General features: G+C 40.7%; 1 protein-coding gene across 1 annotated transcript; it reads left to right on the forward strand.

Moving 5' to 3' along the window:
* Positions 1 to 838: 838 nt before the first annotated feature.
* LOC307048540 (UDP-N-acetylglucosamine--peptide N-acetylglucosaminyltransferase 110 kDa subunit-like) lies at positions 839 to 3,979 on the forward strand (the record flags this gene model as incomplete). Its single annotated transcript, XM_079697648.1, has 1 exon — positions 839 to 3,979. The coding sequence occupies one exon, from the start codon at positions 839 to 841 to the stop codon at positions 3,977 to 3,979; it is 3,141 nt and encodes a 1,046-aa protein (XP_079553774.1).
* Between the last annotated feature and the right edge of the window lie 11,044 nt (positions 3,980 to 15,023).

Here is a 15,023-nt window from a genome sequence, read left to right on the forward strand (position 1 = left end):
TAAAATATCTCACTTTTGACAATTTTGCAAAAACCTATAATGACATGAACTAATTTCTAGGGTTCTTCGTAGGACCTAAAAAGGAACCCATAGAGTTGTGGAACAACAATAGAAGCTATTGTGATGAGAAGCCCGGGCACCGCAACAAAGAGTAGCCCCCGCTCGCCGCAACTGGAGAAAGCCTGCACGCAGCACTGAAGACCCAACGCAGCCAAGATAAAAATAAATAAATAAAAATAAATAAATTTATCTTTTAAAAAGTAATACTCAGGTTTGAGGCATGAGAAATTTGATGAGGAGAAATTAGCAAATGTTTGCAGAACTTTTAAAATATCAAACTCAGTCTCTAAGATTTTAGCATTCTATACAACATCGGTTACTTATTAGTGGTTTGGGAAGGCCAATTTAAAATTTTCTCATCTTACTGTATTGAAATTCACGGCCCTAATGTTTTCCACGTTGACTATACGAATGATGAAGAAAAGTCAATCATGTATTTCATTTCCAACTGGACAGAAAACAATATTTTAAAAAGTGTTTGGCCTACTGACTTTTGGTTTCTTCTAAGGCAAATGGATAGGTAATTTTTATTCCCTGATTAGGAGAAAAATGGTGGAAGAGGGCAGGGTTAAGAATTAAGATTTCAAGAGCATGAGAGGTAGATGGCCAACCATAGTTCCTAAGGTTCGGTGCCTGTAACTGTTGCCGCCGCTTAAGCGTGCCAAAGCAGTGGTACGGCTGCTGCGCTCGTGTTTGCTACCACTAGAAACATTCTTGCCAGTAGTGGCGGCAGCGGGACTCCATTACCCCCTTTTTTCACTCTCTCCAGAAGCTCCAGATGGCGTCTTCCGTGGGCAACGTGGCCGACAGCACAGAACCAACGAAACGTATGCTTTCCTTCCAAGGGTTAGCTGAGCTGGCACATCGAGAATATCAGGCAGGAGATTTTGAGACAGCTGAGAGACACTGCATGCAGCTCTGGAGACAAGAGCCAGGCAATACTGGTGTACTTTTATTACTTTCATCTATACACTTCCAGTGTCGAAGGCTGGACAGATCTGCCCACTTTAGTACTCTGGCAATTAAACAGAACCCTCTTCTGGCAGAAGCCTATTCGAATTTGGGGAATGTGTACAAGGAAAGAGGGCAGTTGCAGGAAGCAACTGAGCATTACCGGCATGCATTGCGTCTCAAACCAGATTTCATCGATGGTTATATTAACCTGGCAGCCGCTTTGGTAGCAGCAGGCGACATGGAAGGGGCAGTACAAGCTTACGTCTCTGCTCTTCAGTATAATCCTTATTTGTACTATGTTCGCAGTGACCTGGGGAACCTGCTCAAAGCCCTGGGTGGCTTAGAAGAAGCCAAGGCATGTTATTTGAAAGCAATTGAGATGCAACCGAACTTTGCAGTAGCTTGGAGTAATCTTGGCTGTGTTTTCAATGCACAAGGGGAGATTTGGCTTGCAATTCATCACTTTGAAAAGGCTGTCACCCTTGACCCCAGTTTTCTGGATGCTTATATCAATTTAGGAAATGTCTTCAATGAGGCACGGATTTTTGACAGAGCTGTGGCAGCTTACCTTCGTGCCCTAAGCTTGAGTCCAAATCATGCAGTGGTACATGGCAACCTGGCTTGTGTATACTATGAGCAAGGCCTGATGGATCTGGCAATAGACACCTACAGGCGAGCTATTGAATTGCAACCACACTTCCCTGATGCTTACTGCAACCTAGCCAACGCTCTCAAAGAGAAAGGCAGTGTTGCTGAAGCAGAAGATTGTTATCATACAGCTCTCCGGCTGTGTCCCACCCATGCAGACTCTCTGAATAACCTAGCCAATATCAAAGGAGAACAGGGAAACAGTGAAGAGGCAGTTCGCTTGTATCGTAAAGCATTAGAGCTCTGCCCAGACTTTGCTGATGCCCATTCAAATTTAGCAAGTGTATTGAAGCAGCAGGGAAAACTGCACGAAGCTCTGATGCATTATACGGAGGCTATTCGAATCAGTCCTACCTTTGCTGATGCGTACTGTAATATGGGAAACACTCTATGGGAGATGCAGGATGTTCAGGGAGCCTTGCAGTGTTATACTCGTGCCGTTCAGATCAACCCTGCATTTGCGGATGCCCACAGCAATCTGGCTTCCATTCACCAGGATTCAGGGAATATTCCAGAAGCAATTGCTTCTTATCGCACTGTTCTGAAGCTTCAACCTGATTTTCCTGACGCTTATTGTAATTTGGCTCATTGCCTGCAGGTTGTCTGTGATTGGACAGACTATGATGAGCGAATGAAGAAGTTGGTCAGCATTGTGGCTGACCAGTTGGAGAAGAATAGGTTGCCTTCTGTGCAGCCTCATCATAGTATGCTCTATCCTCTTCCTCATGGCTTCAGGAAGGCTATTGCTGAGAGGCATGGGAACCTCTGCTTGGCTAATATAAGTGTCCTTCATAAACCACCGTATGAACATCCAAAAGACTTGAAGCTCAGTGATGGTCGACTGCGTGTAGGATACGTGAGTTCTGACTTTGGGAATCATCCTACTTCTCACCTTATGCAGTCTATTCCAGGCATGCACAATCCTGATAAATTTGAGATATTCTGTTATGCCCTGAGCCCACATGATGGCACAAACTTCCGAGCGAAGGTGATGGCAGAAGCCAATCATTTCACTGATCTTTCTCAGATTCCATGCAATGGGAAAGCAGCTGATCGCATCCATCAAGATGGTATACACATCCTTGTAAATATGAATGGTTATACCAGGGGTGCTCGAAATGAACTCTTTGCTCTCAGGCCAGCTCCTATTCAGGCAATGTGGCTGGGGTACCCTGGGACTAGTGGCACGCTTTTCATGGATTATATCATCACTGATCAGGAAACGTCACCTGCTGAAGTTGCTGAGCAGTATTCTGAGAAACTGGCTTATATGCCCCATACGTTCTTTATTGGTGATCATGCTAATATGTTCCCTCACCTGAAGAAAAAAGCCATCATCGATTTCAAGTCCAATGGGCACCTTTATGACAATCGGATTGTGCTGAATGGCATCGACCTCCAAGCATTTCTTGATAGTCTATCAGATGTGCAAATAGTCAAGATGAAATGTCCTGATGGAGAAGACAACGCAGACAGCAGTAATACAGCTCTTAATATGCCTGTCATTCCTATGAATACTGTTGCAGAAGCAGTTATTGAAATGATTAACAGAGGACAAATTCAGATTACAATGAATGGATTCAGTATTAGCAATGGACTGGCAACTACCCTGATCAACAATAAGGCTGCCACTGGAGAGGAGGTTCCCCGTACCATTATTGTAACCACACGTTCTCAGTACGGGTTACCGGAAGATGCCATTGTGTACTGTAACTTTAATCAGTTATACAAAATTGACCCATCTACTTTGCAGATGTGGGCAAATATTCTGAAGCGTGTTCCCAATAGTGTACTGTGGCTGTTGCGTTTTCCAGCAGCAGGAGAAGCTAATATTCAACAGTACGCACAAAATATGGGCCTTCCCCCGAGCCGTATCATTTTTTCACCTGTTGCTCCTAAAGAGGAACATGTTCGGAGAGGCCAGCTGGCTGATGTCTGCTTGGACACTCCACTCTGTAATGGCCACACCACAGGGATGGATGTCCTTTGGGCAGGGACCCCCATGGTGACTATGCCAGGAGAGACTCTTGCTTCCCGAGTTGCAGGTTCCCAGCTCACTTGTTTAGGCTGTCTTGAGCTGATTGCTAAAACTAGGCAAGAATATGAAGAGATAGCTGTGAAACTGGGAACTGATCTCGATTACCTGAAGAAAATTCGTGGCAAAGTCTGGAAGCAGAGAACATCTAGCCCTCTGTTCAACACCAAACAATACACAATGGAACTAGAGCGGCTCTATCTACAGATGTGGGAGCATTATGCAGCTGGCAACAAACCTGATCACATGATTAAGCCTGTTGAAGTCGCTGAGTCGGCCTAAATAATGACTGTGTGCCCAGGAGAATTACCCCTGTAGCTGAGCCTCAACCTTCTGTGGGAAAGGGAACTACTTTTTCAATATCATGGTGCAGATGGGTGACAGACAATGATAAGAAATAGCACAGCCAGACTTGCTTCCTGCATGATCACGATAGGGAGAGACCCAAGAGATGCGAAACTGCTGTTCCACAAGGAGTCTCCATCGAATTTTGCAGCAGCCAGGTGTCTGGAAGGTCTGGAAGGTAAGTGTGGAAGGTAAGTCTGGAAGGTCTGATCTCCCTTGGTCTTCCAGGGGGATGGATGGTTAGTGTGCAAGGGAGATAGAGATTGCCCAGCCGTTTTGTGATTATCATGGATTGATTGAGTCTTCTGAATTAATTTTTTTCTTTATATTTTGGGTATTGGAGCTTTTAAAAATGTTTGGTTTCAGGTATTTTTATTCATGTGAAGTGTATATGATTCTCTTGAGATAAGGTTTTAAGCTAAAATATTCCTTGTTTTAGTTTCTGAACTCTACAGATAAATGGGGACTTTGCTGGTGTAGTCTTTTTATAGGTTTTATAAACCACTTGAGCCTATATCAGTCCCTTTAGTGTCTGACATAACGTTTGGAACTCTCAGTGCTTTGTTGGTTTGTAGATGATGGCCTCAATTCTTTTTCTGGTCCGTTTCCTTCTTCCCTTCCCCCCACTTTAAAAATTCTCCTGTAACGTGGCTAACAAAATACCAAGTGTGATTCAAAACCTCCCAGAGTGTTTCTCTTCAACACATCATCTGGTGCCAAATGAAGATTCTTAGGAGTTCTTATTAATTATGAAGGGCACAGTTGTGGTACTGTCACTGACGATAATAATAATGGATTTTTGGCCTAGAGTTTTGACCTATTTCACCAGTGTTTTACCGTTGACTGCCCCTCTATGCTGCTTCCAAAAGTGAGAGTGTGTGATAAGATTTTTACTTTCATTTCTAAAGTTTGTTTTTTTTTTAGGTGAGTCCTGTTCTTCCTTTTTCTTTCAGCAGAAATGAAATCCCAGGTAAGTATAAGTATTCAAATATTTGATCAGTAAGTCACAGTTATCTCCAGTACATTAAATAACTTTCATCAAAAAACATGTTATAGGTAAAAAGCTCTGAAGGACCAGCTATGTATATGATAATTATGTTTCAGGCCTTCTAGGGTATTATATATAATAACTTGTCTTCTGGTCGTGGTCTTGAAGTCTTTATGGATTCAGCCTCAGTAGTAGCGAACTGCACTGCTACTTGGTTTGGAGTACAAATTAGACTTTAGCCCTCCTGGAGGTTGAGTTTTTGGTATTGAAAACCACAGGAATGAGATTATTGTATTTCAACAAAGAATCGAGGGCTTGAGGCTTAAACGAGCCAACATATGTGTGGGAAGCAGTCAGCCTTGAGAGCAGGCTACGGACATGCCAGGCATGCCGCCGCTGCTCGAAGGGACTGTCCCTACTTGTTCCCCTCCTTGTTCCATTCCATGGGAGATAAATCACCAGGGCCCAGAAATCAGAAAGAATGTAAAATGAGACAAGCCAATCTGTCTCCACCCTGCACGTGCAGGTTATTTTGGATGATTCTGGGTTTATGGGTTTTCTCCCAGGGAAGTTAACCTTGAGCCGAGACAGTCATTAGATAATGTAAACCACCGTCTGGCAACCTTCCCTTTTCTAGTCTATATAATCTGCAACTGTAGCATAATAAAACTTGCCTTGCAACCATCAGTTGTCTTGGTCCTTCTGACCCCATTCGACGGTGCTACTTCAGTTCCTTACCCCGTCCCTTCTGACCCTGGGCGGTGAAATCCTCTTTCTGAGGCTGGTCCGCGGCAAGTGGCGCCCGAACAGGGAGCTGAAGCGTGAAGCCAATGAAAAGAAAAAGAAAGTGCAGGTAAGAGAACCCTTATGCAAAATATGTGTGGACACGAGTAAAAGTGAAACTAATAGAGGCATAAGGCAACAGTCAGAAGTAAAATAAGATGGGGCAAAAGGGCTCCAAGGAGCGTGAATTATTTGCTCCGGTTTTACTTTTGATGCTTAAAGCTCGGGGTAATAAAGTTTCTACTCACAGTTGACTGAATTTTTGCAGTATATCCATGATGTATCTCCCTGGTTTCCTGATGGCGGCTCTGTGACATAGAAATCTGGCAGAAAGTTGGAGAAGATTTAAAAAATTATTATGAGTCTCGAGGGCCTAGTCATACTGCCGTTGTTACATTTAGTTTGTGGAATCTGATAAAAATATGTTTAGGTTCTTCTCATGATAGTGTTGATTTGAATGTAAAGTCAGAAAAACATAAGCCTCTGACAGAAGAAAAGACTGTATTGTCAGCTACTGTGTCGCCACTTCCTAAACCGAAAGAGCTAATTAATTTAAATATTTCAGATGAAGAGGAACATTTTGACTTAACAGATGAGGCTTTTAAACATAAAAGGGAGAAATATCCTGAGGATGATTTTCTAATGGCTATAATAGATAAGTCAGTGAAAAAGCTGCAAATTAGTAAGGACTGTCTTCCTCAAAATTCTCCATCTGTAAAAATGCTCAGTCCCTTGCAACGTGCTGTACAAGCAGCAATAAAACGAGGAGAAGATCCTATTTTCTGTTGTCCTGTCACGGAAAGACCTGATCCTAATAATCCTCAACAGGCTATTAGGGAGCATCAGGCTCTTCCTTTTAAAATTTTGAAAGATTTAAAATCTGCTTGTGCTCAATATGGGCCCACTGCTCCTTTTACTACTGCTATGGTTGACACTATTACAGGAGAAGCTCTTCCCCCTGCTGATTGGCAGTCTATTGCACGAGCTTGTTTAAATGGTGGAGATTATTTAATATGGAAGTTTGATTTTTATGAATGGGCTGCTGAACAAGGAGAAAAGAATGCTACCCATGATATTCCAGTTGATTATCATATGCTGATTGGGGAAGGACAATCTATTTCTTTACAAGATCGATTAACTTATCCCTTTGTTGCTTATCCTCAAATAAATCATTTGGCATTACAAGCCTGGAGGAAATTATCTTCTACACACAAAACTGAGCATCTTTCAAAAATTAGACAGGGACCTGATGAACCATATGCTGATTTTGTAGATAGATTGTTACAGCCGGTGGGGATACTCATTGTGGATGGACTCACTGGTACAATTGTAGTTAAGCAACTTGCTTTTGAAAACGCTAATAATGAATGTCAGGCTGCGATTCGACCTTGGAGAAAACGGGGAACATTGGAGGATTATATTCGCCTTTGTGCAGACATTGGGCCTGCTTATATACAGGGTGCTGCTATGGCTGCAGCATTAACTAAAGTGGGGTTTAAAAACAATCCAAAGAGAACAAAGACTAGTTTTAAATGCGCAAAGGCAGGTCATTTTGCTGGAGAATGTAGATCTTTTCATTGTAACCCTGGTCCTTCCTTCCCTACTCAAAACCCTCCAGATGGTCAGAAAATCCCTGGTTTATGCCCTAAATGCAATAGGGGAAAACGTTGGGCACGAGATTGTCGCTCAGTGTCCCACAAGGATGGAACACCACTGTCGGGAAACTCCTCCCGGGGCCTTCCCCGGCCCCAACAGATAATAGGGGCAATGTCTGTGTATCCTCCTCAAACTATCAATCAGACATTAACCAAAAACCAAAACATACAATATCTTTGCTCTCCAGAGAAACAGCAGGAAGCGCAGGACTGGACCACAGTACCTCCGCCCGATATGTATTAACTCCTGAAATGGGTCCTCGGGCCTTCTCTACGGGCATCTATGGACCTTTACCCAAGGGTTTGATGGGACTATTATTGGGAAGAAGTAGTGTCACCATGAAGGGTTTAACTGTTATGCCAGGAGTCATAGATTCTGACTACGAAGGAGAAATAAAAATCATGGCACAAACTATTAAAAATATAATAATGATTTCTCCTGGGAATAAAATTGCACAATTGCTACTTTTGCCCTTTGTACCTCATGGACAAATTTTACAGCATCAAAAGAGAGACACAAAGGCTTTTGGATCATCTAATGCTGCCTACTGGATTCAGAAGATAGGGAAAGAACGTCCAGAAATGAAATGAACCATTAATGGAAAGGGTTTTTCAGGTTTGTTAGACACTGGAGTTGATGCCTCTGTTATGACACAGATTCACTGGCATAAACGTTGGCCCGTTAGTCCTACTATTACAGAACTTCAAGGAATAGGACAGAGTTCTTCTCCTATGCAAAGTAGTCAGTTATTATTATGGCAAGATAGTGAGGGCCATTCAGGATACTTCCAGCCTTATGTTTTGCCTAGGCTGCCTTTAAACCTCTGGGGCCGAGATATATTAAAAGAAATGGGAGTATTACTTTATAGTCCAAATTCTCAAGTCTCTAATATGATGTTGGATCAAGGATTTCTTCCCACAAAAGGGCTGGGAACAAATCAACAAGGAACTGTCTATCCTATTGATGTGAAAATAAAAAATGATAGACAAGGTTTGGGTTTTTCTTAGGGGCCTTGGATTCTCCTCCACTCACTGCTGATCCAATTACTTGGCTGAGTGATGACCCTGTATGGGTGGACCAATGGCCCCTCACAAAGGAGAAATTAGAAGCTGCAGAACAATTAGTACTGGAACAATTAGGGCATTTAGAAATTTCCAATAGTCCTTGGAATACTCCTATTTTTATTACCAAGAAAAAATCTGGAAAATATAGGTTATTACAGGATCTAAGAGCTGTTAATAAAACTATGCTAATAATGGGAGCTCTTCAAGCAGGCCTACCCTCTCCAACAGCCATACCACACAATTATCAGCTTTTAGTTATAGATTTAAAAGATTGTTTTTTTCACTATTCCTTTGTTTCCTGAAGATAGAAAACATTTTGCTTTTAGCTTGCCTTCCTTAAATTTTAAGGAACCCCTGAGGAGATTTCAATGGAAAGTATTGCCTCAGGGCATGGCAAATAGTCCTACATTATGCCAGAAATATGTGGCTCAGGCCTTAACTCCTGTGAGAAAAAGGTTTCCAACGTTATATCTCATACATTATATGGATGATATACCTTTAGCCACTGATAATATTTCTTTATTAGAGACTGCTTTTCAATTTTTACAACAATCCTTACAATCATTTGGCTTGGTCATTGCCTCAGAAAAAATTCAAAGACAATCTCCATTTTTCTATTTGGGAAAATATATTGATAACACTACCATTAGGCCTCAAAAGCTGCAAATTCGAGTTGATAATTTAAAAACATTAAAGGATTTTCAAAAATTACTTGGAGATATTAATTGGCCAAGGCCTTCCTTAAAACTTACTACTGCTCAATTAGAGCCTTTGTTTGATATTCTTAAAGGTGACTCAGATCCTTCTACTTCACGCTCTATGACTCCAGAAGCACTTCAAGCTTTACAAATAGTTAATAGAGCTATCAGCTCTGCACAATTAACTCGAATGCATACTCACCTGCCAATTTCTTTAATTGCTTGTCCAACACCTCATGTGCCTACTGCCATCTTATGGCAAACTGTTGGAATTATTGAATGGATTCATATGAAAACTACATCCTCTAAGGTTATTAACCCTTATTTTGAACTTATTAGTAAGCTAATAATGCAAGGTAGAACTAGATGCTTACAACTTCTGGGTATAGAAACTTCTCAAATTATTATCCCTTATTCAGTTAGTCAACAAAATTGGCTTTTTCAACATAGTAATGAATGGGGTCTTGCTCTTGCAGGATTTTCAGGTGCCTTGGAATGCCATTACCCTGCTGATAAATTGATCCAATTCGACAAAGTTAACTGTTATATCTTTCCTTCTATAATTAGGCAACAGCCTATTCCTCATGTACCTTTGGTTTTTACAGACGGTTCTTCTTCAGGAGTGGCTACTGTAATCATTGACGACGGAACCAAACTCATTAAACAAACTTCCTTGACTTCAGCTCAACGTGTTGAACTGTATGCTGTCATTATGGCTTTTAAACATTTGCCTTCTATATCTTTTAATTTGTTTTCTGATAGTAAATATCTTATCAGCTTATTATTTCTTCTGGAGACTGCGACCAGAGGACATACTAATGACCCTGAATTATCATCCTCTTTTCGTTTGCTTCAACAGCTTATTCGTTCCCACGATGGTCGTGTTGCAGCTCTGCATATCCGTGCTCATTCTAACTTGCCTGGTCCATTGTCTAAACTTACTGCGGCTGCAGATGTTTTAACTCGATCTAAACGTGATCTTTATCCTGTGCGTTTTCCTCCCAAAAATAAAGTTAAAGTTACTCTTCCTCCTCAATCTCTTTTCCCTAAAGCAGGACATATCCCAAATTACCGTCCTCCTCCTTTCCGTTCGTCATGCTGTCAAGAATGGCTAAGGTATTGCATTCATTATCTTCATACTGTTGATACTCATGGTCCATGTCCTGGACACCCTCATATTATGGTAAGTTATGATCAAACTGCTTCACAAGCAGCACAGCAATCGCATGCTTTACACCATCAGTCGGCGGCTACGTTACGCAAAGAATTTTCCCTTACTCGTGAAGCCGCCCGACAAATTGTTAAGCAATGCCCACAGTGCTTACCTCACCTTCCTGTTCCACATTATGGTGTTAATCCTCGTGGATTATTACCTAGTCATTTATGGCAAATGGATGTTACTCATATCCCGTCTTTTGGGAAATTACAATTTGTTCATGTCACTATTGATACTTATTCTGGTTTCCTCTGTGCTACAGCACAGACCCGAGAAGCTACTAAACATGTTATCACTCATTTATTACACTGTTTTGCTTTCATGAACCTTCATTTTACAGGAACCAACATTACTCTTACAGGCCCGGCTACCAGCCGACGAGAGGATCTTAAGGATACCATCATTTGGTATAAAAATGGGCAAGCTATTAATATTAGAGGTCGAATCTCATATGCCTCACCACTTTGGGATTCCGCTATTACTATAGCCAAGGTTCCAGGTGAAGATTCAGGAAATTATTTCTGTATGAAGCATTTACTTGGAGGACAAGGGCTACTTATAGTTGGACATAAGGTTACTATTCTTAACAGAAAATCAAAAATTCAATTTCCTCCTTTTATGACCATTAACTTTGCTGGATCCAATTTTGAATGTTGCAATGCATCTTGGAATAATAACCAAATATGGTGTACTACAGATCATACCAAGGGGTCAATTCTTATCTCTTCTATTCCCATCATAGATAGGTTTATCACATTTCAAAAGAACTGGGATATATGGAAACTAGCTCTAACTTATTCCAATACACCTGTTATAACTTGTGTTGCTCCTCCATATACACTTTTGATTGGTTCTATTAACATTGGTAATTCTTCCAAAGGAGGATATAATATTAGCTGTGTTCATTGTATTTTTAGCAGTTGTATGTTCCCTTCTGCAGGAACACAATCTGTGCTTATACTAAGGCAACCCCTATATGTTATGGTGCCTGTACATCTGAGAGAACCTTGGTATGAAGATACTGGAGTACAGACATGGGTGGAACTCTCCAAAGCCTTGCAGAGAAGGAGACGCTTTATTGGGTGGCTAATAGTAAGTTTACTTGCCTTGGCTGCTCTGTCTGCTACCGCGGCTACTGCCCGTCTTGCTCTTTCACAGAGTATTAATCATGCTCACTTTGCTAATCAATTATCTCAAAATACCAGTCTTGCTTAATCTTTACAAAGTCACATAGATTTACAGATGAATAACAAGTTAGATGAATTTAAAAACGCAATTTTGAGGATTGGAGATCAGATGGCAGCATTAAAATTGAGGATGCGTTTAGCTTGTCATGCAAAGTATACGTGGATTTGTGTTATTCCTTACAAGTACAATGACTGTATTTGGGAATGGGAAAAAGTAAAAATGCATCTGCTGAGTGTTTGGTCAGATAATAATATTAGTCTTGATCTTAAGAAATTAAATGCTGAAATTCAGGATATACAAAATGCACATCTTGATGATATTTCACCAGAAGATGTAATTCAAACTTTACTGGATCATTTAAAGTGGTTAAACCCTTAGTCGTGGATTACTAGAGGGTTGTCAGGATTTATTACCCTGGCGATAATTTGCCTATTATTGATAATAATCTTCTCATGTCTGTTTCATATCCTCATGCAACAGTATACTACTCTCGGCACTAAGCTTCATGGAATTATTTTGCAGCAAAAATTAAAAAATAAAAAAGGGGGACCTGTGGGAAGCAGTCAGCCTTGAGAGCAGGCTACAGACATGCCAGGCATGCCGCCGCTGCTCGAAGGGACCGTCCCTACTTGTTCCCCTCCTTGTTCCATTCCATGGGAGATAAATCACCAGGGCCCAGAAATCAGAAAGAATGTAAAATGAGACAAGCCAATCTGTCTCCACCCTGCACGTGCAGGTTATTTTGGATGATTCTGGGTTTATGGGTTTTCTCCCAGGGAAGTTAACCTTGAGCCGAGACAGTCATTAGATAATGTAAACCACCGTCTGGCAACCTTCCCTTTTCTAGTCTATATAATCTGCAACTGTAGCATAATAAAACTTGCCTTGCAACCATCAGTTGTCTTGGTCCTTCTGACCCCATTCGACGGTGCTACTTCAGTTCCTTACCCCGTCCCTTCTGACCCTGGGCGGTGAAATACTCTTTCTGAGGCTGGTCCGTGGCACATATGAATATGTTTTTGTCTTGCTGTACTGCACATATGCTGTCTAGTAACAGATATTTTGTCTGCTATTAGTGTTTTAGATTATGTCTTTCCAAAGCGCTGAGGCAGTGCACCTATTTTGAAGTTGCAGCTGATGGCTGAACGTATCCTAGCTGACAAATTATTGATTAATAAAAACATGAATTTCTGAAAGATTTGTACTGTTAACCAAAATCTGAGCAAGGAGTGTCAAATGTAATTCTTAGCCAGAATTACATGTTAATGAACCATTTAACAGTGTAAATCAAGGAACATCAATGTAGGGATTTCTTTTCATTTATTTCTTACCTGCTTGAAATATCAGTTAAAGGTTGCCAGCTTGGTTGCAGATGAACGGACGTTTGAAGTTCCCCGAACTACTTAATGTGGAATAGGATACTAGACTTCCAACGCCCTCAAGGCTGTGACCTTGCAGCCATTTTACATAGCACATCATCCTCCTATAGGGATGAACCTTTCCCTGGCCCGAAAAGTAGCCACTCCGTTGAAGCTTTGCTTATTGTAACAGGCTTTTGTTTCCAGGTTACATGTCTGTGGAAGACTTAATTCTGAATAGAGATATAGATATTACTGGAAACTAATTGTTTTTGCTATTATACTCTGCTTTATCAAAAAAAGTAAAACATTTAAATTGTGCTACAAAAATTCAGATGTTGTTTTGCAATCTTTAAACAATAAATGAATGAATTACCCTTTAAAAAAAAAGAATTAAGCAGTTAGTTAAGCTGTTGGTCCCACATCAGACAAATTATCCTTATACCTCCTGTCAATATTGTTAACAGAGACTGTTATTTTATTAATCCTTATGATCCCGTGATTCTTTCTTTCATGTTTCGGGGCACAGCAGGTGAGAGAGTGGGTTTGTTAAGCTGGGTGGGTTTATCCTTCTTTTATGCGTTCATTCAATTTTATGTTCATTTACTTATTGTATACATATGGCAATAGAAGCTGCTAAGGCAATCATTGCTATTCTGCAAAACAACAAGGCACAGAAGCAGATGTCTTATTTCCGAGATTTCTCCCCCCAAGATTATTATGATTAAAGATCCTTTCCCCCCACTCCCTGGAGAGGACAAGGAGCTGCTCGCTGGAGGATTTTTAATGACTTGGGGAAAGGCTCAAATATCCCCCCATTATGGTAATCCACCCCAGGGGCAAACCACACAAGAATATTATGAATTTATTTTATTTTTCTATCCTTGCAAAGGTAATACTCAGCTCATTAGAATATGAAAACTATACTGTCAAATTTCAGACTTACATGGATGAAGAAAATCACCAAAGTGGCATCATATCATGTGTGTTATAGTTGTATTTACTATATTGAGTATATTAAATATGTTGTGTTAACAATGTATTGTATAACTATATATTGAAAAGGCAAAATGCTGTAACGTATTTCAGAGAAAATAATTATGTTGGCCAACCCCAAATTGTGCATTGTAGACGGGTCCTAGGAAAAGAAGATTTAATTCATAGTGAACAAGAGGTTAGCTTCTGTTTTCAGCCATGTGCCATTTCAAGAATTAAACATCATGAATAATACAGGATATAAGAGGAATAGTCTAAAGATGGAAAAGCACATTTTGATTAGGAAAGAGAATTTAAGGCTTAAGTCTTTTTTTTTTTTTTTAAGGAAAACTGCCTTATTACTATGAGATAAGAAAATTGTTTCCTTCTTTTCTTCCTTGCTTTCTTCTTCTTTTTTTTAACCTTTTTAATTTTGGATATTTGACCTCTAAGCTGAGGTGACTGAAAATGCCTCCTCTGGGCATCAACCTTTTTGAAAGACTTTTTCCCCCTCCCTAAGGGCTATTTGTCTCTTGGAGGCTTTGTCTACATTACTCCTCAAGAGGCAAGCATTTGTCCTTGCGCTAAATGCTGACATCTCCTGATAAGAGGGAAGCTGCACAGTAGAAGAATTGAAGGTCAGTATGTTGATATTGGTCTCAAGTGCATTGATGTACATTTGTGTATTGGGGAAGGGGAGTGAAGCTTGAGAGTGGGCCAGTGGGGAGGGGTAAATATTTTGTGATGCTGTCTACCTATGGGCTTATAAAGTTTACAGCTGCATTAGGAGGACAAGCATTACCATTAGCATGAAAAGTAGGGCAGACCTCAGTTGCAAAAGCTTCTAGCCATACACATAGGGCAATACGTAAATGATACACCTTATTGCATTCACCCATTCACCCTCCCCTGTTCACGCTAATTGGAAATTTCCATCCATTTCAGAGAAGTAACACAACTATCAATCATTTTCCCTGGCACGAATCTTCCAGGAGGAAGAAAATGGAATACACCTAGCGAGAGAGCTCACGCACTAGTAGTCCATGTGTCTTAGA

The sequence above is a fragment of the Hyperoodon ampullatus genome, assembly GCF_949752795.1.
Source record: "Hyperoodon ampullatus genome assembly, chromosome: 2".
Lineage (NCBI taxonomy): Eukaryota > Metazoa > Chordata > Mammalia > Artiodactyla > Ziphiidae > Hyperoodon > Hyperoodon ampullatus.